General features: G+C 37.2%; 1 protein-coding gene across 16 annotated transcripts in view; it reads left to right on the top strand.

The window, feature by feature from the left end:
• ESRRG (estrogen related receptor gamma) overlaps positions 1 to 23,692 on the top strand; it is a 597,527-nt gene that overhangs the window by 355,360 nt on the left and 218,475 nt on the right. Inside the window, exon 1 of one of the 16 annotated variants that reach the window (XM_055108079.3) lies at positions 2,576 to 4,830. The exons of 14 other annotated variants lie outside the window; for them this stretch is intronic. Coding sequence is in view for 1 of the 2 variants with exons in the window: in XM_003814139.6 (XP_003814187.1) it covers positions 17,784 to 17,839 (56 nt within the window). In the remaining variant the exon portion in view is untranslated. Of the gene's footprint in view, positions 1 to 2,575; positions 4,831 to 17,630; positions 17,840 to 23,692 lie in introns of those variants that run through there. One more of the 16 variants, XM_003814139.6, reaches the window with a different exon arrangement.

The raw sequence follows: 23,692 nt of genomic DNA on the forward strand, positions 1-23,692 counted from the left end.
TTATGTTGGACAGTCTTCCCATATGGGGACGGGGGCGTGAAAGAAGAGAGAGGGGGGACTGTGATAACTCAATGCCAGTTATATTTGAGAACCAATTTCGTATATGACTTTAAAAAATTTATCTGAGAATTAACACTTTAAATTCTGCCCAATGAAATAGTTAAATTCAGAAGGTGGAAAAATGAAAGAATGTCAATATATATATATAATCCCATTTTGATAAATGTGACATGGTAAATTCAAAGCCACTCCAATAAATGTCAAGCTTAATACAGGGGCACCTCTGCCTGCAAATAATCTCTAGGAGTGAGGAAAACACTACAAATAAAAAAATGGAACACTTTAAGTTCTTGATAATTTTTTAGTTCCTCTGTCGGTGATATAGAAAGGTGTGTAGAAAGCATTATTTCTCCACAAGCATCTAAGGGGGTTACAATTTCTTTCTTTTTTTCTTTCTTTCTTCTTTTTTTTTTTAATGTTAAGCACGTTCCTTTGCAGGGCTTAGAAATCTCTCTCGTCCAAAATTGAACAAGAAAGGCCTCCCCTTGTGCTTTTTTTGTCAGGCTGATGAAGCTGTATAGAAATGTAAATGCAATATAAGAGATGGTAGTGGGAAGCTTGTGTTGTGCTCTCCTCTTCTCTGGGGCTCTCTTGTAAAATTATTCTCTGATTTTGCTGTGTGTGTGTGCACCTCTTGTGTAAGGGCATTTAATTAGCTACAAGTTACAACAAAGACTTTTGAAAGGAAAATGTATCTGTGGTGCAGATGCCTTTATTTTCATTCTGTGAACAGCTAGGTTTTTAACTCCCTTATCAAGAGCTGCATGAACTGCCCAGACTAAATTGGGAACATCTCCACACTGTTTGACAAATAGATTTTTTGTAAACTGATTTAGCCTTTTCATTGTTTGCATTTCATTATATAGAAGACTTCATGTCACAAAATCGGTATTCATTCAAAATAGAGAATTTAGAGATAGGACTGTAGCCAGATAAAAAATATTGCACAGGTCGGGGCTATTAAGCATAGAATAATAGCAAGTCAGTGATCCAAGGGGCTGTTCTTCAGTAGCAAAGGGGCTAACATAGCTGAGGTCAGCAGTCAGACTCAGGACTGAAGATGTGTCTCTGGCCACATTTACAAGACAATCTGCAGGGAACAGAGTGAGGAATGAAGGAGTCTGGCAGGATAAACTGTAGGAAAGAGACATCTTTGCATCTCAAATTTCATTCTCCTGAGGGGTCGGAGGTGGGAATTTTAACAGTTGAGAGGTATCTTGGTCTGTTTTGAAACATTTGCTCATCAGAGTTTGGGTTCCATGGCACATATAGGAGAGCCATATTAGCAAAATAGATTTCGAGAAGGAGTTAGCAGTGAGCTGGGTTTTCATTTCTTCTAAATCTTTTAGCTTAGACCAGTGGATCTCAAACTCGAACATGCATCAGAATCACCTGGAGGACTTGATAAAGCAGATTGCTGAATCCTATCCCCAGGGTTTCTCTGGGGTGGCAGGGCCGAGAATTTACACTAACAGTTCCTGGATAATACTGATATTTTCCTTTGAGAACTACTGGTATAAACTCTACATACCAGTCATCAGACGATCAAATGATTTGCATTTTTAGAGCACCTATCAGTTAAACCCACTGAGCAATGAGCATTGGCAGCTCTTCACTGTTAACCTCAAATAGAAAGTCCAAAAGATCACAGAAGATAATTTATGTATAGGACTTGTCTTTGTTTTGTTTTTATTTAAAAAATAGCTTATGTAGAACTATGTTTATATCACATCTTATTCTGCCTGTTTCCCACAGCTGGGGAACTTTTTTTTTTTTTTCCACTTTAATGAATCTTTGGAGATACCTTTTATGCACTTGTCTCTCAGTGTCGGGATTATTTATAAAGATAAACAGGATGCAGTTTTACTCTCAAGAGGCTTACAGTCATGGGAGAATCAGATAAATACGAAGAAAACATTAATAGCATTTGGTTAGTTGAGATGATAGAGGGATGCTGAGGTCTCTATCCTACTGGGAGCCTCCCCTGACCTCCGCTCCAAGGTAAACTAAGTATTAAGGATAAGTAGGGGCTGGTTGCAGTGGGACATACCTGTAATCCCAGTGCTTTGAGAGGCTAAGGTGGTAGATCACTTCAGGCCAGAAGTTTGAAGCTGCAGAAAGCTATGATTGCACCACTGCACTCCAGTTTGGGTGACAGGCCTGGGTGACAGAGTGACACCCTGTCTCATAAGTAAATAAATAACAGATAAAATTTTTAAAAAGGATAAGTAAGATTTTGCTAGGCAGAGAGAAGTGAAACATTAGCGTGTATTCAGGAATCTGCCAGTGTTTTGAGAGTCCTAGAATTTTTTTTATTTATAAGTGCACGCTGCTTCATCTTTCTCAGCTCTGGCATTTATTTTACTGTCTCACCATTTCATACTTTTCCCCTACTTAATCCACTTTTTCCCCTTACTACATTCTGTTTGACTGTTATTTTCTGTTAAATAAATAATCTGCATTCATTGTAAAATTATCTAAACAATACATAAGAATATAAGGAAGAAAATGAAAAGCAACTAAATTTTATTGCCTTATGATACCACAGATTTTGTTTAACCATTTCACATCTGTTTTTACTCTGAAGCATAGTATTTAGAATAGATTTTTACATTATACTCAGCTCTTCATTGATAAGCATTTTATGGTTCACTTTTTTCTCCTTAGTTGCTTGGCAGTATAGGACTTATTTTAGTAAAGTTTCATAAACTGATGGATCCCTGGAAATTTGGTTTCTCAGCATTGTGTCACTACAAAAGCTGGAGTCCACAGATGGTCTTCACTTTACCCTAAGCCCCTTCCTCAGCAGTTAACTTCACCTTTTTCCTTCTTTTTAATGTTGGCTGCAGTTTGAAACCCCAGTAGATCTTATCCCAAAAATACCACTGTATGGACCCCACCCTCAGAGATTTTCACTGGGTGAGACCCAGGCAGCTGTACTTTTAAAGTCTCCAGGTGATTCCAATGTGGAACCAGATTATCTCACCCTATGATCACTGTTGGGCTTTGGGGTATTAGCATGACCAAAAAAAAAAAAAAAAGTGATGTCTCATCTGCAGAACTAGTTAAGGTCTGGAAGTCACTTGCATTTAGTGATTGGCATCTAACACAAGCCACTGATAGTTTTTGTGGGCTGTATGTAAGGACGAATATTTTCTTATACTTGCATCATTCACAGTGAGCTTGGATTTATGTTATCTTATTTGTTTTCACAACAATCTTACGGAGTAAGCAGATAAGTTTATTTTTTTTTTAATCCCTTCTTGCTAACTGTTGTTCTTAACAGATGATAAAACCAATAATTCAGGTACTTGCCCAAGGTCACACAGCCAACAGTCTGTACAGCCAGGATTAAGACGAGGCCATCTGATATCAAAGTTTATGCTTTTACATACACTTCCTTTACACGGTTCAATAATGGTAAAATAATGATTCCAGGACCTGGGCTAAGTAATTTAGCAGTGGGTCTCAGTTGCTACTTTGGCAGCATATTGAATTCACCTGGGAGCCTTCAAAACTCCTGATGCCAAAGATTTTAAATTAATTGGCTGGGGTGAGGCCTGAGGATTGGAATTTTTCAAAGGTTGAAACCAATGCTATATATAGACCATTTCATTTAATCCCCTTAGCAACAATATGAGATTGGAGTCATCACCATGTTAAAAATGAGGAAACTGAGACATACAAGACTTTAACCCACCAGCCCACCTGTCTACCAGCTAAAGAATAGCAGAAGCCAGGCTCAAAACAAGGGTGAACCACTGTCTGCAGCTCTTCTGGTCACCATATCTGTCTCCACCAATTTTAAGGCTTTTGCTTCAAACTTTGAAGCAGATGCAGCTGAGTGAACCATGAGACATATACTAGCCAGAGAAAGAACTGAATTTAGAGTTTTTAAAAGTTCAAGGACCACATTCCTCTCTGTAAACTGAGCCGTAGCAGCCAGCATCACTTTATTAATTTATTTGGTATTTCTTGTTGCAGGATTTGATTTTTAAGACTCAATGTGTTGAAACATGAAGTTTAAAAAACGTAGGGGCTGGGGGTGGAGAATATATGAATAACAAAGCGAATTCTGAGCCATTTATTTTTAATAAAAGCTCTGTTCCTGATGATGAAACTGTAGACCTTTAGAGGGAAACAGGTCTATAGAGAACCTATTCTCACATCTTGGCATGTCCCAGAATGACCTGGAGAGCTTGTTAAAACACAGACTGCTGGGATCTACCCCCAGAGTTTCTGACCCAGTAGGTCAGGGGTGGAGCCTAATCATTTGTGTTTTCAACCGGCTTCTACTTGATGGAGATTCTGCTGGTCTGGAATCTCTGCACCGGTTCCCTCTTGTTCACTGAAGCCCAGCGAAATGCAGCAGCTAGCGCAAGGGTACAGATGACCAAAAACCATTCTTCCTCAACTGTTCTTTCTACCACATCTTGCTTCTCTGAGAAAGAGGGGAGCTGCAGAGATGGTATTTTTACTCTGACCCTAAAATTCAGTGTGACGTCAACTTGAGGGGATAAATATCACAGTTAAAATAGTCCTTAACGGCCGGGCATGGTGGCTCACGCCTGTAATCCCAGCACTTTGGGAGGCCGAGGCGGGTGGATCACGAGGTCCGCAGATCGAGACCATCCTGGCTAACACGGTGAAACCCTGTCTCTACTAAAAATACAAAAAATTAGCCGGGCGTGGTGGCGGACGGCTGTAGTCCCAGCTACTCGGAGAGGCTGAGGCAGGAGAATGGCGTGAAACCGGGAGGCGGAGCTTGCAGTGAGTAGAGACAGCGCCACTGCACTCCAGCCTGAGCGACAGAGAGAGACTCTGTCTCAAAAAAAAAAAAAAAAAAAAAAAAAGTCCTTAACTCCTTAGAAGCACCATATTTTGGATGGATCATAGGGTCTAGAAAGGTTACTCATTAATACCCTAGGAATGGGCATTTGGGAAACTCCCCTCCTGTTCTCATCTTTCTCAAGTGAAGGTGAGTATAGTGACCCAGGAAAGCAAATATATGTATGTGTGTATATATATATATTTTTTTGAGATGGGGAGTATTGCTTTGTCGCCTAGGCTGGAGTGCAGTGGTGTGATCTCAGCTCCCTGCAACCTCTGCTTCCTAGGTTCAAGCAATTCTCTGCCTCAACCTCCCGAGTAGTTGGGATTACAGGGGCGCACCACCATGCCTGGCTAATTTTTGTATTTTTAGTAGAGACGGGGTTTCACCATCTTGGCCAGGCTGATCTTGAATTCCTGACCTCATGATCCACCCACCTCGGTCTCCCAAAGTGCTGGGATTACAGGCATGAACCACCACTCCCAGCCTGAAATTTTTAAGTAAGTTAATTAATTGAGACCAGTCAGGGTCACGTAAGTATGTAGATTTATTTATAAATGTAATGTTAAAGATTGAAAACTAGTGAATAATTGTTCTAGAGGTTCTCTCATGGGTGACAGAGGTGGAGGCAGGGCAGGGATTTGCCATTGCTGCACAACCTTGTCTTAAGAAAAAGATGGGCCAGGTGTGGTGGCTCACGCCTGTAATCCCAGCAATTTGGGAGGCTGAGGCTGGAGGATCCCTTGAGGCCAGAAGCTTGAAACCAGCCTGGGCAACAAAACAAGACCCTGTCTCTACAAACAATTTTTTTTTTTTTTAATTAGCTGGGTATGGTGGCACACACCCAGTTCAGGAGGCTGAGGCAGAAGGATCACTTGAGCACAGGAGTTTGAGGGTGCAGTGAGCTATGATCTCATCACTGCACTCCAGCCTGGGTGACAGAGCCAGACCCTGTCTCAAAAACAAAAAAACAATGAGGCTGGGCATGGTGGCTCATGCCTATAATCCCAGCACTTTGGGAGGCGAGGAAGGCAGATCACCTGAGGTGAGGAGTTGGAAACCAGCCTGGCCAAGATGGTGAAAACCCATTTCTACTAAAAATACCAAAATTAGCCAGATGTGGTGGCAGGCACCTGTAATCCCAGCTACTTGGGAGGCTGAGGCAGGAGAATCACTTGAACCCAGGAGGCGGAGGTTGTAGTAAGCCGAGATCGCACCACTGCACTCCAGCCTGGGCAACAGAGGAAGACTCCGTCTCAAAAAAAAAAAAAAAAAAAAAAAAAAAAAGAATATGGAACTATGTAGTAGCCAATTTTTTTAAAAATTTATTTACAGGGTAGAGGGGGGAAATTCATAAGTCAAAATGTTTCATTTAATGAGTAGCTAATTTTGAAAGGGTAAATATATTAGCCCCATTAAAATACTGACAAAATTTCTTCAAAGAAACATTGAAACTCATTTTTAAAAAACTCAAGTTGTATGAGTGCATTAGTCTATTGCTGCATTGCTATAAAGAAAGACCTGAGACTGGGTAATTTATAAAGAAAAGCGGTTTATTTTGTTCACTACAGACTGTACAAGAAGCATAAGTGCCAACATCTGCTTCTGGTGAAGCTCCAGGAAGCTTATAATCATGGCGGAAGGTGAAGGGGCAGAGGCATATCACATGGTGGGATAGGGAGCAAAAGAGAGGGGAGAGGTGCTACACACTTTCAAATTTTAAACACCCAGTTTTCTAGTGAACTACCAGAGTGAGAACACACTCATCACTGCGAGGACAGCACCAAGCCATTCCTGACAGATCTGCCCTCATGACCCGAACACCTCCCACTAGGCCCGCCTCCAACACTGAAGGTCATATTTCAATATGAGATTTGGAGGAGACAAAATAGCCAAACCATATCAATGAGTGTGAACATTTTTGCCAAAATCAGGAATTTATTTGGCAGATATTTGTTGAGAGTCTAAAATGTCTAGATATCAGTGCTAGGCACAGTGCAGAGGATTAAAGGCCATCAAGAAGTTTACTCAATGGAAGGCAGAGACACATAAGGACAATCTACCTTGACACAAACCATTTAGACCAGTAAGCGCAAAGCATGATAGGACACAGAGGAGAGGGCCATTGATTCTGCCTGGTGCCCCTTCAGGAAGGCTTCCCAAAGGGAACACTTGAAGGTGAGTTTTTTTTTTTTTTTTTTACAGAGTCTTGCTCTGTTGCTCTGTTGACTGGGCTGGAGTGCAGTGGCGCGACCTCCACCAACCTCTGCCTCCCTGGTTCAGGCAATTCTCCTGCCTCAACCTCCCAATAGCTAAGATTACAGACATCCACCACCACACCTGGCTAATTTTGTATTTTTAGTAGAGACGGGGTTTTGCTATGTTTGTCAAGCTGGTCTCGAACTCCTGACTTCAGGTGATCCGCCCCCCTCAGGCTCCCAGAGTGCTGGGATTACAGGTGTGAGCCACTGCGCCCAGACTGAGAGTGTTTTATCTACCCTGTGGATTGTGTTGCTAAATATTGTAGCTGACTAAAAGAGAGCCAGTATTACAAGAAAAGGAACCCACCGCTTTTTTTGCAATGGTTTATTTATAAATATGTAACTTTCTCCTCCAATAAGAGCACATGAATTAAGTATGGTAAAAATAAACAAAATATTTACATTTACTTTCTTTACATCTTGAAATATTGATTAGGATTGAATAATTGAATAGATTTAACTGCTCAATGACGTCAATGAAGTCAATGTTGGGGCAGAACGTGGGCAGTACTAGAAAGCTCTCACCACAAAAACAGCCCTTTAAAGCTAATATTGTCTTATTTAAGCATCTTTGCTAATAGGGAAAGCAACATGTGGCCCTGTTTTCTCCCAAGATCTTCTTAGCAGTAACATACCCAGGCCCCAAAGCACCTGGTAGTGTGACAAAAAAAAAAAAAAAAAAAAAAAAAAAAAAAAAAAAAAATGCCCTTATACTGCAGGCTAGCAAAATTATAGAGATGAAACAGAATAATTCTGAAGAAAACACGAATGTTTGAAAGCTGTTATCTTGTATGGGTTGATCATAGTTCTATTTTATTAACAAGGGAATCTTTGAAAAACTGTAAGCAAATATGGTAGTTTTAAAGTTGAATTATTTTTTTTTTGGATTGTCGTTGCTTCTGTCTTAATGAGGAATGATTTTGCTCCTCTTTAAGTCTCTTGGTTCCTTAGCTCAGATATCCTAGAATTTTACTGTGGTTGTATGGCTGGGAAACTTGGGAAAGAGAAAGCAGTCAATCCGGAGCTATGCCTAACCAGAGTAAAATTCCTGACAGAGAAGGGAAATTATTGAGACCACAAGATTCCCCCTCCCCCCCCCCTTTTTTTTTTAATTTTAGAGATGGAGTTCCACTATGTTTTCAGGCTGGAGTTCAGTGGCTATTCATAGACAGGTGTGATCATTGATCATTGATCATTGATCACTGATGCCTTGAACTGCTGGACTCCAGCAATCCTCCTCCCTCAGCCTCTGGAGTAGCTGGGACTACATGTGCACGCCACCATGCCCAGTGGTTTCCTTTTCGTATTGTACATTTTCACTAATAGGGCAGATCAGCTGAGGTCAGGCATTCGAGACCAGCCTGTCCAACATGGTGAAATCCCGTCTCTACTATAAATACAAAAATTAGCCGGGTGTGGTGGCGGGCACCTGTAGTCTCAGCTACTCTGGAGGCTGAGGCAAGAGAATAGCTTGAATCCGGGAGGTGGAGTTTGCAGGGAGCTGAGATTGTGCCACTGCACACCAGCGTGGGCGACACAGTAAGTCTCTGTTTAAAAAAAAAAAAAAAATCAATAAATCCAGATGTCAACTTTGCAGCATGAAAACTGAGTGCTGTTGGGCAATCAACAAACTCTTTGAATCTCAGTGTCATCTATAAAATGGGGATGATAATATAATAATAATGAAGTTTCTACCTGCTACAGCAAGTTGTCGTGAGGAACAAAAGGAGCACGTGTGAAATTGCCTTGTTAATGTTAAATTATAGCAAAAATATTGGGTATTCCACTTCTTTTTTTTTTTTATGTTGACAAAACCTTTCTTTTTTTATTTTCTTTTTTATTTTCTTTTTTTATTCCACTTCTTAATTAGAATTTTTAAATGTTCTAAACAGCTAACTTTTCTGTCCATATTTTAAACATATAAAAATTAAAAAAATATTTCTTTGTTAAATTTCACTTCTTTGTTTAACGTTCTGATTTATCGAAGGATGAATTAATCCATGTCTATTCTCACTAATGAAAATGGTCTTTGATTTATTTAGTTTCCGAATTCAACTGGTAACTGAACTCTTGCTTTTCGGTAACACAGTTTGATTGGATAAACTTTCGTTATCCAAATAGCTGTGCACTTAGTTACAAACTGTAGGTGAGATAACAGCCCCAGGATTTCAATGTCCTGAGTACAGGCCTCATGCCCCTCCCCCATCACCATTCCTGGTAATTTAATCTACCACGGAAATGGGAAAGGAATTCTTTGTCTCACTCTTTTTAAAATTGATACATAATAGTTGTACATATTTTGGGGGTATGTATTGAGTTTTGATACATACATATGAATGTGTAATAATTGAACCAGGGAATCTTACTCTTTTTTGCATCCAAAATGTGGTTTTCTAGAGATAACAGTTGGCTCTCTAGAATGTGATATGTTCTCATCAGGGCCTTGCTCTTGCAATGAAATCATCAAGCAAAACACACAGGTCTTGTTTTAAAAATTGCAAGGAGTAAAGAGAGGTAAACAGCGGCCTAAAAGTAAGACCTTTGTCTTTTTCTGCTGATTAATTCCCTTCTTCCTCTCCCCATAAAAGGAAAAATCCACCTTCCCACTGAAAGTATTCAGTGTTCACTGCTGCTCCAGTCATACATCTCATAGAAATAGGAACTCTGTGACCATTCTTCATGGGATCCTTGTCAACATTTAACCAAATAAATCTTTAGATAATGAAAAGTACTTAAAATCCTGAATACAGAAATTTTTATGTTGCATACAAGAACCGTTTTTGAACACTTAAAAATATTTGGGTTCAGGACATATCTGGGATCATGATTTTTAAAAGCACTTGCTGTCAGATTAAATGAGAATATGTTTCCATGTTACCCTGGGAAGGGTCACAGTTTTAGGTACTGATATGGCAGCTTTGTTTGCTTTTGTTTTAATAATAATTGTTTTCATTATCCAATACTTAGTCAATATGAATATTTACAAAACATGGAAAATTAGAAAGTAGAGGAAGAAAGCAATCATTGTACATTGCTCCTTCTTAGCTATCAGAAGAATAAATGATGATGGAGTGCTGGTGCCCCTTAGTATAGCATGGAGCAGGCCTTGTCCTCAATCCTTTTTTCCTCTTTTTATCTTTTTCTACCAACTTTCCTCCTCACCATTTACCTATTTTTTCCAATCATCTTATCTCTTAAATTTTTCCTATATTACTCTAGTTACCTGGCTTGAATTATCTCATTAAATTTGGCAGCCTCCCTTAAAATGAATAATTAACTGAGTAATAGCATTGGTCATTAGTTCATTCATTCATTCACTCATCCAAGACATATTCATTGTGTTCCTATAACATTGACAGGAATACGTCTTGAGTTCCATTACTGGCCATGGGCATACTGTCAGGCCCAGCCCAGCTCACAGATTACAGTCAGATAGAGTTTAGAGTAGGGAAAGGTGTGGCCATTTAACAAAACTCAATCCCTGAAGGAAATGATAGTTAAAATGTGCTTGTAAAAGGACAATAATTAGCTGGGGAGAAGACAGAATTTATTTCTACCAGTACATTCCCAATTCTTTTTAAATATGTACCTTTTTTTCTTTCTTTCTTTTTTTTTTTTTTTTTTTTTTTACCTTTCTAAGCTTTTGGAGAAAGTAGAGGACCATCTGGTTTACACTTGGATATTTATCTCTTAGGTTCAGAACTCCCTTGGCTTTTACTGGACCCGTGTCCTCAGAGAGGTCAGATCTCTGTTGGAGTTCTACGCGCTAGTATAGTGTCAACAATTGTGACACTAACATTGGTGGCTTGTTGCTAACGAAGCACTGGAAAGGGGAGAAATGTAATCTTTTCTAATAGGAGCTTTCCTACTACCTAGGTATGTAACCTGGGTTAAGGCTCTTAACCATTCTGAGCCTGATTTTCTTTACCTGTAAAGTAACCAAGCTGGACTCATAATCCCTATGGTCTTTCCCAGCCTGTAATTCCCCATTGCCCAGACTTTATGTGCTGCCATAGATTAGTGGCCATTCAATGTAACAAGAGCAAAGCCTTGTGAAGAAATTGAGTTTTTGGGATATCTGATCAAAAGAGCTCCTAGGTGAATGAGCTTGTTCTTGGGATAGTAATAAAATCAACAGCATTATTGACTGAACTGCTAGAGTAGAGGGATGTGGAAGAAGTGTCTTAAAGGAAGAGAAATGGAGTACAAGCAATTTCTCTCTCCCCTTCTTTCTGGTAAACAATGTACAATTGAATTCTCTGGAGAGTCAGCAGAATCAGTTAAATTTCCCAAGTCTGTCTTCCTCATCCCCATGCAGAAAACATCATGGTAACTTTAAGGGGAACATCTTTTAGTTTTCCCTTTCATTACATGCAGCCAATGTATATGTGGCAGTATGGCAAGCAATTCATAATGTAACATACTTGCACTTCACTTTCTTTTCTGTATCCAGTATCTCCCACTCCTAGTCAGAGATGGAGGCCAAATGAATTACAATGCCTTTCTCTTGCATCTCTCTGTTCAGTTTTAAAATTTTGTAAAATAATTTTTAAAGATTTAAAAATAATATAGCTAACATTTATGGAAGGCTCACTAATTGTAGGATGACAATGAAATGTATTCTCCAAACGGGGGCACTATTGAGGGTGTAAGAAGGTGCTACTGTAAATTGTTATGCTAGGACAACTGGCACAAGCCAAAATTTCCTCAGCGCACGGGATCATATGGTCCCCAAACTGGGGCCAGATATTGTGCTAAATTGGTTTAACCTGCTTGATCCCCATAAGAATTCTATAAGATTGTTATTGTTATTCCCATTTGGTAGCTGAGGAAACTGAGATTAAGATGGGTGAAGCTGACTCCAGTACAAAGCCTCATCCCTCATAATTAGAATCTGAACCCAAGGCATGTTCCAGAATGACCTGTAATCCCTTGCTCTAAAACCTTCTTCCAGGTCTGACAAACATACACCTCTAATTAATTTGCCTTGGTTGGGGGAAGGAGACTCTTATCAAACATAGTCATTTATAAAAAGAAATCTTAGAAGTGTGTCAGAGAGTTCAAACATCAGAAAAAGTATAACTCTTTAAACCTGTTTATATGGATACCAGATGTTAATATCTTACTTTTTTTTTTTTTACTAGTCCTTTGAAAATTCGGACAAAAGGATTAACACAAGCCACAGGAAAAGGGAGCTTTTAAATTTGTATTGAACATCCATATACGTCAGGAAAAAAATACATTGTGCTTTTTTTTGATGTTTTATGATATATATATTTTTAGACTCAAATATATTATATGTTGAATGGGGTGGTTAGGATGGGTAATTTGATCATTTTACTTGTATCAAAGCATGGATAGCTTATTCTGGAATCTGTCATGTTTGTTCCACTTCCCCCCTGCTTCTCTATCTCCACTACCCGCCCCCGCCACCTTCCTCTCAGAGTTAAGCTACCCTTTATTTTGGACAACACTATCACACACATGATTGAGTCAACAATTTATGGCTTTTAAAAATAGGGATTTTGTCCTCTCTTAGGTTTATTGTTTATCATAATCATCTTTCAAGTGAAAAGGCTAATTTACTCTTTCTATAGGAATATTTTAAGCTTGATTATCATAATATTACAGCTGCCTCAAAAGGTCTAAAATGGGACATTGACCTTGAATGTTTTCTGCATTTAGCTCATGGTGCTTAACATTCAGGAAAGAATATAACTGCAACTCATTTATTAATGTATAATCTCAAAACGTTAACTATTGCTCTGTAAATACATGCCATGCAGATTATAGAAAGCTTGTAGGATACTGTAAAATGCATTTCGTATCTTACCAGGGTAAGTATGATGGAAATACAACCTAACTAAAGTCAGTTTTCCCATTGGAGCTACTGTAGTTTATAATTTAATTTTTACTGACATTTCACCATGTGTATTATTAGTTTGACAAAATGAAGGTGAAATAATCCTGAATTAATTAAACAGAAACTGAATTGCCTCTATTAGTTTCTGTCTTTCTCTGATTCTTTTTTTTTTCCCCTCCAACTTTCACAAACAGTGGGAAAAGAGTTTAGTGTGTTATGGAGGTGAGACAGTTGCTCCCCAGAGAATGGGCTTTTTTTTTATATATAGGCTCCATAATTTGGGAATGGGATGGATTTATAGGACAAGAGGTTTGTCAAAAGGAAGGGTTTTTATTAGTGCTTCTGTGGAAGCGATCACTTTCAGCAGAAATGATTGCTTCTTGCCAATCGAGACAATAATTTAAATATCAAAGCCCGTGCCCTAGAAATGAAAGGCAACAGAAAATGAGGAATGATGAATTGATAGAGGGCTGGTGGTAATATAGTGTAAAGCAGTCATCCTGACTTCGAAAGAAGTCTGCGTGTTCTCAGTGGGAAAGGTGTGTTCTTAAGCAGGTTTATAGCACAAAAGAAACCCCAATTTTCAGGTGAGGAAATGAGGGACAGATAAGCGAGGCGACCTACCCATGGCCACACAGCTCATGAGGAGTAGAAGGGAGCCTGGTGCCTAGCTTCTCATTTTAGGTTCTTTTCCCAAGGTTGTCTTTTGGAGTTAAAGATAGTAGTTTGTAATTGTCTTGGTTTGCTTTTTGCAGGATGGCATATTATACTATATATGATACATTTAAAACAGCAGGGAAAATAGTTCAAAAAGTTAAACAGCTTTTCAAAGATTTTATAATCCTGAGGAAAGATTACTAGGCAATTTGAAAATCTAAATTTGTTATGCCTTGTTTAGTTTTACATATTTAGTAAATGATGAATGTGTAATATAAAATAAAAACCTGCTTCAAAAATGACTGATAAACTTGAACATTTTAATGAAGGTTAGTCCTGTTAATTTTCAGAAAAGAAAGGTAGGAGCTAAAAATAGCTATTAATATGCAATAACAGCAAGACTAAGCATTTCTCATCACCTTCTAGCAACATAAGAATTCCTAGTTAGAATGTTGCAAGAAATGATTCTGACTTAAATGTAATAAAATGTCTGGTGTATATGACTATAGGAATCTTCCTGTTGTTTCCACTTGAGCTTTGCTTGTTTTCATTCTGTTCTTTGAAATAGAAATGAAGTATATTCTCTGCTTGGTGACTGTGCATTAGTTGGGGACTGAGAATGAATTTGTTTGGATATTTATGACTGCATTGTTTAAGGAAGAAGAGATTGAAACTATGCATACACCAAGAGCCTGATGCATAATAGACTGATATTAACTAATTTATTAATATTCTTTGTGAAACAATCATGAGAGATCCTTTTGTTTGGTTCAGTTTTTCTTGATTTGGGTAGACTCCTTGTGGTAAGATTGTGAAGTGTATAGACTGGGAATATATGTGTATCCTAGGCTGTTTATCTGTTTGTTTGTTTTTTTTTTTTTTTCCAGATTTTTTTTGTAATTGAGATTCTTGAAGGTTTAAGCTCAGTATTACTCATGGTGCATTTATTTCCCATGATTATCCATTGTTTTCTCCTGCAAGGTGAGAAAAATCTGGGACCAGGGAAGTTTCTTGAGATGACTGAGCTGTGTATTTGTAAAATATTCTGGAAGCTGTCTCACAAGTTTAGTGAAGAGGATTTTTAAAAAATTTTAAATTGGTTAAACTGGATTCAAGACAGTAAGTACAGTCTTTAGGTCCTTGACTTGTACAGGTGATACTTTGATCCCAAGGGGAAAATATCCAAGTCTACAAACCTAGTACACATCTGGTCACTCAGAAAGCAGCGAGCTCAGTGAACACTGCACCTTGCGTAGATGAAATATGGTTAGTGAAAAATCAGTGGGGATGACACTATGTATGTTTGTACATGTATCTCTGTGAGCACAGAAAAATGACTTACGCATGAGTCTAAATATCTTTAAAAATATACACCAGTGAAGTCAAATGGATCATAATGAGGGCAAATAAGTACCCAAAGGGAAATAAGAAAATGATGGGAAATTAAAGATCACTTGTACGACATTTGGTGACTTGAGATCCACCGGTAAATACACTACAAATCTTGTCTTTAAAAAGCCATTTCAAAGGAGTAATAAAGAGGTTCTGTCACAGCATAATGCAAAGAAACTGAACACAGTACAGGATTCTGCACCGGTGCAAAATCGGAATGCATTCTTTGAGTACATTAAGATGCATTGAGTACATTAAATAATTTATATTTTTTAAAGAAATATCCATAGCCAAACCAAGAAGGAAAGTTTCTTTCTTTTTTTGTGTGTGTGTATCTTTTTTAAAGTATGTGCAATTGAATCTATTAATTACCCTGAGAATTTTAGTTTATTCAGAAATCACGATAGTAATCATATGAATCAAAGGATGTTTTTCTGTCTTTGTAATGCAGTATTAGCTTCCATATTTCTTTGAGTGTATTTTAGAAAAATCATGTTTCTTTTGCAAAATGCCTGTTTTATTTATTTTTTAATTGTAAAATGATTACGTGTCTTATTTTAGATTGAATAGACAATTTTTTTTTCTCTCAGTGTCTGCAGAATGCTTGGATTTTCTTCTACATCTCAAAGCTCTTTTAATTCACTGCTCACAACCAAATTTACATCTTAATTGCAGAGTTCACATTTAACAATATAGACAGCATAATGCTACTGGTAATTAAGCTTTTACTACCTGCTTTTATACAGTATTCTGAGGCACAGTTTTTGCTATGTGAGTTCTGATCTAGAAACTTTGTATGCATTTAGAACACAAATAAAAGGAATTAGGCCTATATCTTAGATATAGCTAAATACAAGGCAGTGAAATTGCTTTCTTCTGTGGGGGGACCAAATCATGTCTGTCATTTTTATATTCTGAATTTTAATGTGGCTGCTCTATTTTAGTGTTTTGGTTTTTTAAAGACCTAGAAAATTTGAGAGGGTTAAGGGAGTTGAGTCCTAATTTAGTGAATTTAACATACGATGAATATCTGAACTAATTTATTTTGATCTCAAAGATTATACTATTTCTATCATGTAGGACTTAAGATGTAAAAGGTTGATAAGCAGTAGAGCTGAATTATATCAAAATTGTGGGTTTTTCACTCTCCATAAGGTAGCAGTTATCTCTTTGCCATAAATAGCTGGTATCTATTCCAATGTACATTTGCTAGTATAAAAAAATCCTGTAGATTAAAATAGGACCTAAGCAAACTCTTTGTTATATGGAAATTAAAGACACGGTATACACAATTGAAGGAGGAAAAAACACACTTGTCCTCTTATATACTCCTTTTATTTTTATTTTTTTTGAACACTTTTGATTGAGAATTCTTAGTTTTGTAAATTATTATCTGTTTGAAACTAGTTCTTATAGTGACCAGACTGTGTGATGGTTTATAAAATGTTTCTGGGTTGATTTTTTTAAAGCATATAGGGTGCCTTATGTATAGAAACAAATGTGTACACTGTGTTTTATTTGAAAGCAGGATGTTTTGGGTAAAATCATATATAAAATTATATGCCTCCTAGTTTGGAAGCTTGTATTGAAATATATACATATAATTAAGAATACTTTTAGTGCACTGTTTAGTAATGCTCTCCCTACAAAAAAAAATGCTGTCTTTATTTTGTCAAAATGCATTGAGAGAGATTTAATTCGCTATTTACCCCCACAGCCCTCAGTCTCCCCACCCCTAAAACTGAAGAAGCCAATTTGTCCTGCGGCTGTTTACCGTTGTTTTGAAAAGCTATGCGTTGTATCTGTATGTAAAGAGACAGTCGCAGGTATAGAAAGGTTTACACATATAATTTACTTAGGCATTCTTTCAAATTGTATTGTCACTATCTCCTCTTCTGTAGTTGTGTAAAACTGCATTCCACCTCAGAGATGACGATCCCAGTTCACATGCTCAAACAATTTAGAAGAATGCCTTTATTATTATTATTTTTAATGCCCAGCATACATCAGGAAAACAGGAAAAGACATGATTAGGAATACATGAGAAAGTACAGCACCAAATAAGCCGCGGCCCCCGGTGTAATAAAAACACAGACAACGGCAGGACAAACTTAATTCTCTACCTTCCGCAGAATCCTTTCCCAAATTAACTGAGAGTCTGCGTGAGTTCTCCTTTTCAAGGCAAAAGAGATCTTAGGTTAGAAATCAAAGGCAAATCCCTCCAGTGCTTAGAGAGTTAAGTTAGTTATGTTTCTTTTGTAGCTTCCCAGAAGAAAAAAAAAAGAAAGAGAGAGAAGGGAGGAAAAAAAATCAAACCCGAGAGTGTGTATTGGGAGCGTTTCAATCGCTCCCTTCTCCGCTCCCTTTTTCTCTGCCCACTCTCAGTTTCCAGCCCCCTTCGGCTCTCTGCACCCTGCCTACCTGCCTGGCTCCTCTCGCTCCGTGCAGCCTCCCGTCGCCTCCCTCCTGATTGGGCAGAGGCCCCCCAATCGGCTGCGCGGCTGGGCCGGTGGGACTGCATATGTAAAGCCCTACTTCATATTAATAAGCTCCAATCGGGGCTTTAAGTCCTTGATTAGGAGAGTGTGAGAGCTTTGGTCCCAACTGGCTGTGCCTATAGGCTTGTCACTAGGAGAACATTTGTGTTAATTGCACTGTGCTCTGTCAAGGAAACTTTGATTTATAGCTGGGGTGCACAAATAATGGTTGCCGGTCGCACATGGATTCGGTAGAACTTTGCCTTCCTGAATCTTTTTCCCTGCACTACGAGGAAGAGTAGGTACCTTTTTTCTTTCCTTTTTAAACTCGTCGTGGGGGTGCGGGGGTGGGGGCGGACAGACTATATCTTTACACGCTGATTCAGGTAATGCCCTGGGTATTTTGTGTGCACGAGTGCTTGTTTGTGTCTGTCTTGTGCCTTTTGTGTTGAGGGTGATCTCCTAATTCAGTAAGTCGAGAATTGTTCTCTGACTACAATGTTACCTTTGAGGCAAAGCTCAGTGACTGTCAGTAAAACAGCTGTGTGACAGTCACTTCTTATTCAGGTGCTAAGAATAGGCACTTGGCACAAATGCTTAGTGAACTGTTAAAATGCATCTTTTACTAGGACCCATTTTCCCAAGGAAAGATGTTTTAAAATACAATATTCAAAATGATTTATACTATTGAGTGCCTCTTATGTATTTGCAGTTTGACAGATATTTTCAGCTCCTTGTCATTTCTTACCGCGCAGAGTTAGAGGCAAAATTGCACATTTACTAATTCTCCTTCAGAGAACAATTTAAAAGCTAGCCCTATGCAATTCTGAGCTAGAATAATGTTATTTGCATGGTTAGCGTTAAGTCAGCACTTAACTGACAAATCAGTCCATTAAGTAACATGAGATTTTCACACATTATAAATATTTAAGGGGGGAAAAAAAACTAAAGAAGAAACAGTAGTGACTTTAAAATTTTCCCCTTAAATACTGCTCAGAGTGTGGATTTGTCTCGTTTATTGTGTCCAGAAAATATAGAAAAGTACTTTCGTTCTTATAAGCAGTTTAATTAGTATTTATGGATATCTTTATGCACATGGAAATATATATTTAGATGACTAAAGGGGGGGAGTGAGTAGGGGGTACGAGAAGTAAGTTAGGCATTTTTGTGTAATTGAGTAGGTGATAAACTTAATTTCAACCTACTGTTAAGATAAAATGTTAGTATATCACGAGAGCTGTCACTGGTTTATCTCCCTTTCTGTTGAGTCAGTTATATTGCTTTGCTTTCACATTACAGTAATACCAACTGTTATAATTCTGAAAAGAGTGCCCTTGGCAAACATTTCTCTCTATAGATTGTGAAGAAAATATCAAACTCTAGAAGATGAGGTAGTGCATTATAGGTAGATGTCCACTAGCTGTCCTTAGTGACTGCATATTGCATTGCTTTGTAATTAAGTAAGAGATGAAAAGTGACTTGCAGTCTCAGTGGCTGCTCCTGTATGTTTGAGCGTGAGTGTGAGTGTGTGTGTGTATGCACGCTCACACATGCACATCCACCCACATCCATGCTCACACAGGGAATATTAGCCAAGAGATGGATTTAGGAGGAACTGAAAGAGTATAAGGCTGTGCTTGCATCAGTTTGAAACACTCAAGGGAAGAAACAACCTTAAGATGTGTAAAAATAAAAATGAAAAATAAACAAAGGTAGGACTGCCCACTCAAGTGTAGTTTGAAGGTTAGTGTACTTCAGGCTGTAGAATTGGAGAGTTTAAGACGTCTTCGTGTCAGGAAGAATGTCTTATCCAAGCACGCCCAGATTCTGAACTTTCTCTTGTAAATAAATAAAGAAAACAAACTTTAAAAATCCCCCAGAGGCTTCTTTTTGAAGTAGTTTCCTTGAATTTAACTTCTTATAGCTAATTTGAATAATTCGTTTAGATAAGCCTCTTAAAGCAGATGCATTTAAATGAAGTCAAGGCACATGTCCTTTTGGCTTTGGCGCAAGATTCAAACTAGCTTTCTTTTGGGCTCAATTAAAAGTCATCTTTAAAAAATACAGATTTATTGTCTGGATGCAGTTCTGATGGTTACGTGGTTCACTGGACAGACAGAAAGATCTAACGCTAAGCAACGCATCTGCCTCTCTGTCTCAATTAATAAACCACAGAATTTATACATGCTATTAATATTCATAGTAATTGTACCGGGTTAAACCCCATCACGTGTGTGTATACACAGAAATGAAACCAGAGTTATACAGTTTTAGAGGCAAATATTGGACAGTTTCTGCTTTGGAGGCTGTTAAAAAGATTCATACCATTTATTGACCACCATTAAGAGAGCTTAAAATGTTAACCTCTAACTATGTATTTTTTTATTTTAGGAAATGTGCCAGCACATTAAAGAACATAATACTTGAAAGCTTGTTTCACATTTAATAGCAGTAATAGCTGATAGCATAAATAGATGAAAATAATATATCTGCTCATTTTGACATATGTGTCAGTCTAATCATTCTAAATGAGTGTGCTCATCACATGAATCCCTTTCAACCTCTGATTAAAATGTAACATTGACTACAGGATTATAGAGCGGACTTAATTTTACTGACTGTTTTAACAGTTGTCACAGCTGTTGGAAGAAGGAAAGGCAACTGAAACACTCCAAAACAGACAAGGCGAGGAGGGAACAGTTTAGTAAATTTCAGCCTGATCACTGAAGTCCAGACATTGAAAATTTAAGTTTCGTGTTTTAAGATTCGTGTTTGGAGCTACACAAGTTTTATTTTGTATGTTTCACTCTTTCTGTTTCAGGGTTTTCATGTTTTTTCTTTTTCTCATCTCTTCTTTTTAAAATCTATACTAATTAAAAAACAAGACAATCCCAAAGTAATTCCATAATGTCAAATTATAGGTGATAAAATAGGCAGAAAGGAAAAATTTATACAGTAACAGTAACAACAACAAAAAAGCCGAGATCAGAGGGGATGCCTTTTTTTTAGGGAGTGATAAGAGCTTGGCCAAGTCACTTTAGATGTGATATTATTTGAGAACTCTGAACAGACACTTTAAGTTTATTTTTTCAAGTAAGAATACTTAAACTCTAGACTTGGAGCTCACATGACTTTTCTTCATGTTTTGTTTTTTATTTTTTTTCCCTACAAATCTTGAAAACACCTGCAGCCTTAAAGGTATGTGGTGTTGGTGGAGTTTTCAGATGATTTCTCTGTAAACTGCTTGAAGTGACAACCAGCTGCAATTAGTTGTGAGCATTCTTGAGCTGTAGTTTTGTAACCTTGCCCATTACATTACTAAAGTGAGTGGATTAATTCTGTTTTCCTAAAAATTAAATAATCATTGTACATGTTCCAAACTATATATAGTTGAAATGGCCAGATGACTAGTATTATGTAATATATGATTTTCTCCTTGAAGTAAACAACAAAAAAACAACTGTTCCTGAGTTAATGAAATATATATTGAATGGGAGTGGTGGATAAATGATGGGTACCCCATGTTCCACTAGCCCTTTGTGTCAGGTATGTATTACCCTATACACATTTGGTGGTAAGTTTAAAAATCCCTTTTTTATAGAAAGGACTAAGAAACAGCTTTCATTTCCTGGGCAGAGCTAAGGGTGATGGTGTTGGCTATTTCTTCTTACAGTGATGGTTTCTCATCTTAATGTGTTTATGGCACTGCTGCTTTATTTACTGAGCCTAGTGTGTTGCAGCGGTAATTAACCCATGTTATTAGCAAAGCCCTTGTGGATATCCATTAATTCTCTTGCATGGATGATCATTTTTCTAGTGTTTTCCCCAAATAAGGTATCATTGTTCTGTTTTTTTTTTCCTAAATTGACGGCATTTGATATATTTCTTTGATTTAATCTGACCTGTAATATATATTGGCCATTTTATAAAGAATAATAATTAACTCAGCTTTTAAAAATGCTAATAGAAGCAGGAGGAAAGATTTTTTTGTTGTTGTTCTTTTTAAAGTGAAAAAAGAAAAGAAAAGAAGGTTTAAAAATAATGCAGGAAATCAGCTTTAACTCTAAATTTTTCAGATCTTACAATTTATAACAATTTATATCTTTGAGGTATTTTAATCAGTTTTTTTCTTACTTAGTTAATAACACTTCAGGCATTTTTGTAAAATATTGAGCCAGCAGAAAAATACTTGTGCTTCCTGGCTGAGAAAAGATAAGGACCATCTCATTAGCCGGGCCATACTTTTGCAATTAATTTTAGATACCTGGTGCTATTCATCAAAGAGGGAAGCTAACTTCTCTATGATTCTATTTAACAATACTTTTGCAATACCTCACTCCTGCAAGAATTACAGACAAAGAAGAAGCCGTTCTTTTGGAAGGTAGGCATAATGCCCAATCTCAAGTCCGTATCACTTACGAAAAATTCCTCAACATTTGTTTTAGCTCAATGACTAAAGAAAATATTTCTCTGTCTTACTTGTAAAGTGATGTTAAGCACCGAAGGTTTTGCTTTGTATTATTTTATAAAATAAATTATATGCCGATGAGAGATACTTTTTCATACAAATGGCAATTAATAGCAATGATTTCTATTAAACCAATTAATATCAAATAAACTTTTTAGCATCACTTATCCAGCTTTTAGAAATAAGAGGAGAGGATCTGAGGGATCTCAGTAGAACTTTAGAGTCATTGCAGCAGATAAGCTTTGCTCTGAATTTTGCTTCATAGCAAATTTATGGAAGAGAGAAACAATACAATGTTGATCTGTTATAAGTGCGTATGAGCTCCGGCCCTAGCCAGCTCTCTGGAGAAAATCTTTGATTACACTGGCCCAGTTTGTTCCGTTTTTATCTCTTTTACATCCACTGGCATTGTATTAAATTGTCATCGTCCTAAAGCACAACAGATAGAATGAATTGCAGTTCTCTACATTCTCTGACAGTGAGATATTTAGCCTCTCTTTCTCCAATCATACTTATGTGTATATTTGATAGTGCAAGGATGACACCAAGCACCTCTGCTGCTTGACAATCTTTCCATTGCATTTTGTATGTTTTTGTCATTGATTTTTTTGATAGCCATGTATATGTGGATATACATGATCTATACTATTATTAATAAATAAATACACACATGGTACTTTAAAACTCAAAGCAGTCGATAGGATACCCAGGAGTATATTTGTGTGCATGTATAGTATGCATGTGAAATATGCATGTATGTGGGAAGAGGTAATGTATACGTAGATTATAGGTATACTGCTAAAAGTATTCATGTACATTTATATAATACAGTAGGTCTCAAGTATTATTCTAATCAGTTAGTTGCCAGTTAAATTTGCCAGGCATGATTTTAACCTGGAATTGGTATTTCAGGTATTTACAGATCTGATTTTAAACTGAGTTTATTTAACTACTGTGTATTAGACAGGTAACAGGTAACCTAGTAAGTCAATTTGTTTCTGATTTTAGAATTTTCACATTATTGTTATTCATGTATTCAGTATCTGGAAATCATAAATAATTTGTAAAATAGGAAAGAAACTACTGATATTAAATGTATAATTTAATGGTTTGGGCCCATATCCAAGAAACAATTTTGAATTAGCTCTTGGCTACATTCTTTTCTTACACAATTGGGCCTGACAAATACATCTTAATGTAAAGCATGATAGCTTTCAAACGAATGCAAAATATGAATTTCCTTTATCTGTACTACATAAACATATCATTTGCTCTTTTTCTAAAAGCAAATATATAAAATTATAAGTATTATGTTTCTATAAAGTACATTATAGATTTCAGAATTATTTAATTTTATTCTAAGAGGTAAGTTTAGAAGTCTGTGAATTTACTTAGTAAATGACTGTTGAGAGAAAGCACTTATGCAATTGCTTTTTCTATTCTAATTCTTGTTCTAATTCATATTCTTTTTAAAATTCCTAGATTCATTGCCTACCTTTATTTATTTGCATAACATGTTAACAAATTTACTGCTATTGTGTTTTTAAAAAAATTCTGCTAACCGCTTCTTTATGCCAATCTATCAGATCAAAGTTAGCTCCTTTATTATCTGAGGGTGGGAAATGACAGCCTTTTGAAGGATTTACCTGGCCTTTTATTCTTGTTTCAAGTTCATTTTTAGTC

This window comes from Pan paniscus, chromosome 1 (genome assembly GCF_029289425.2).
Source record: "Pan paniscus chromosome 1, NHGRI_mPanPan1-v2.0_pri, whole genome shotgun sequence".
Taxonomy (NCBI): Eukaryota; Metazoa; Chordata; class Mammalia; order Primates; family Hominidae; genus Pan; species Pan paniscus.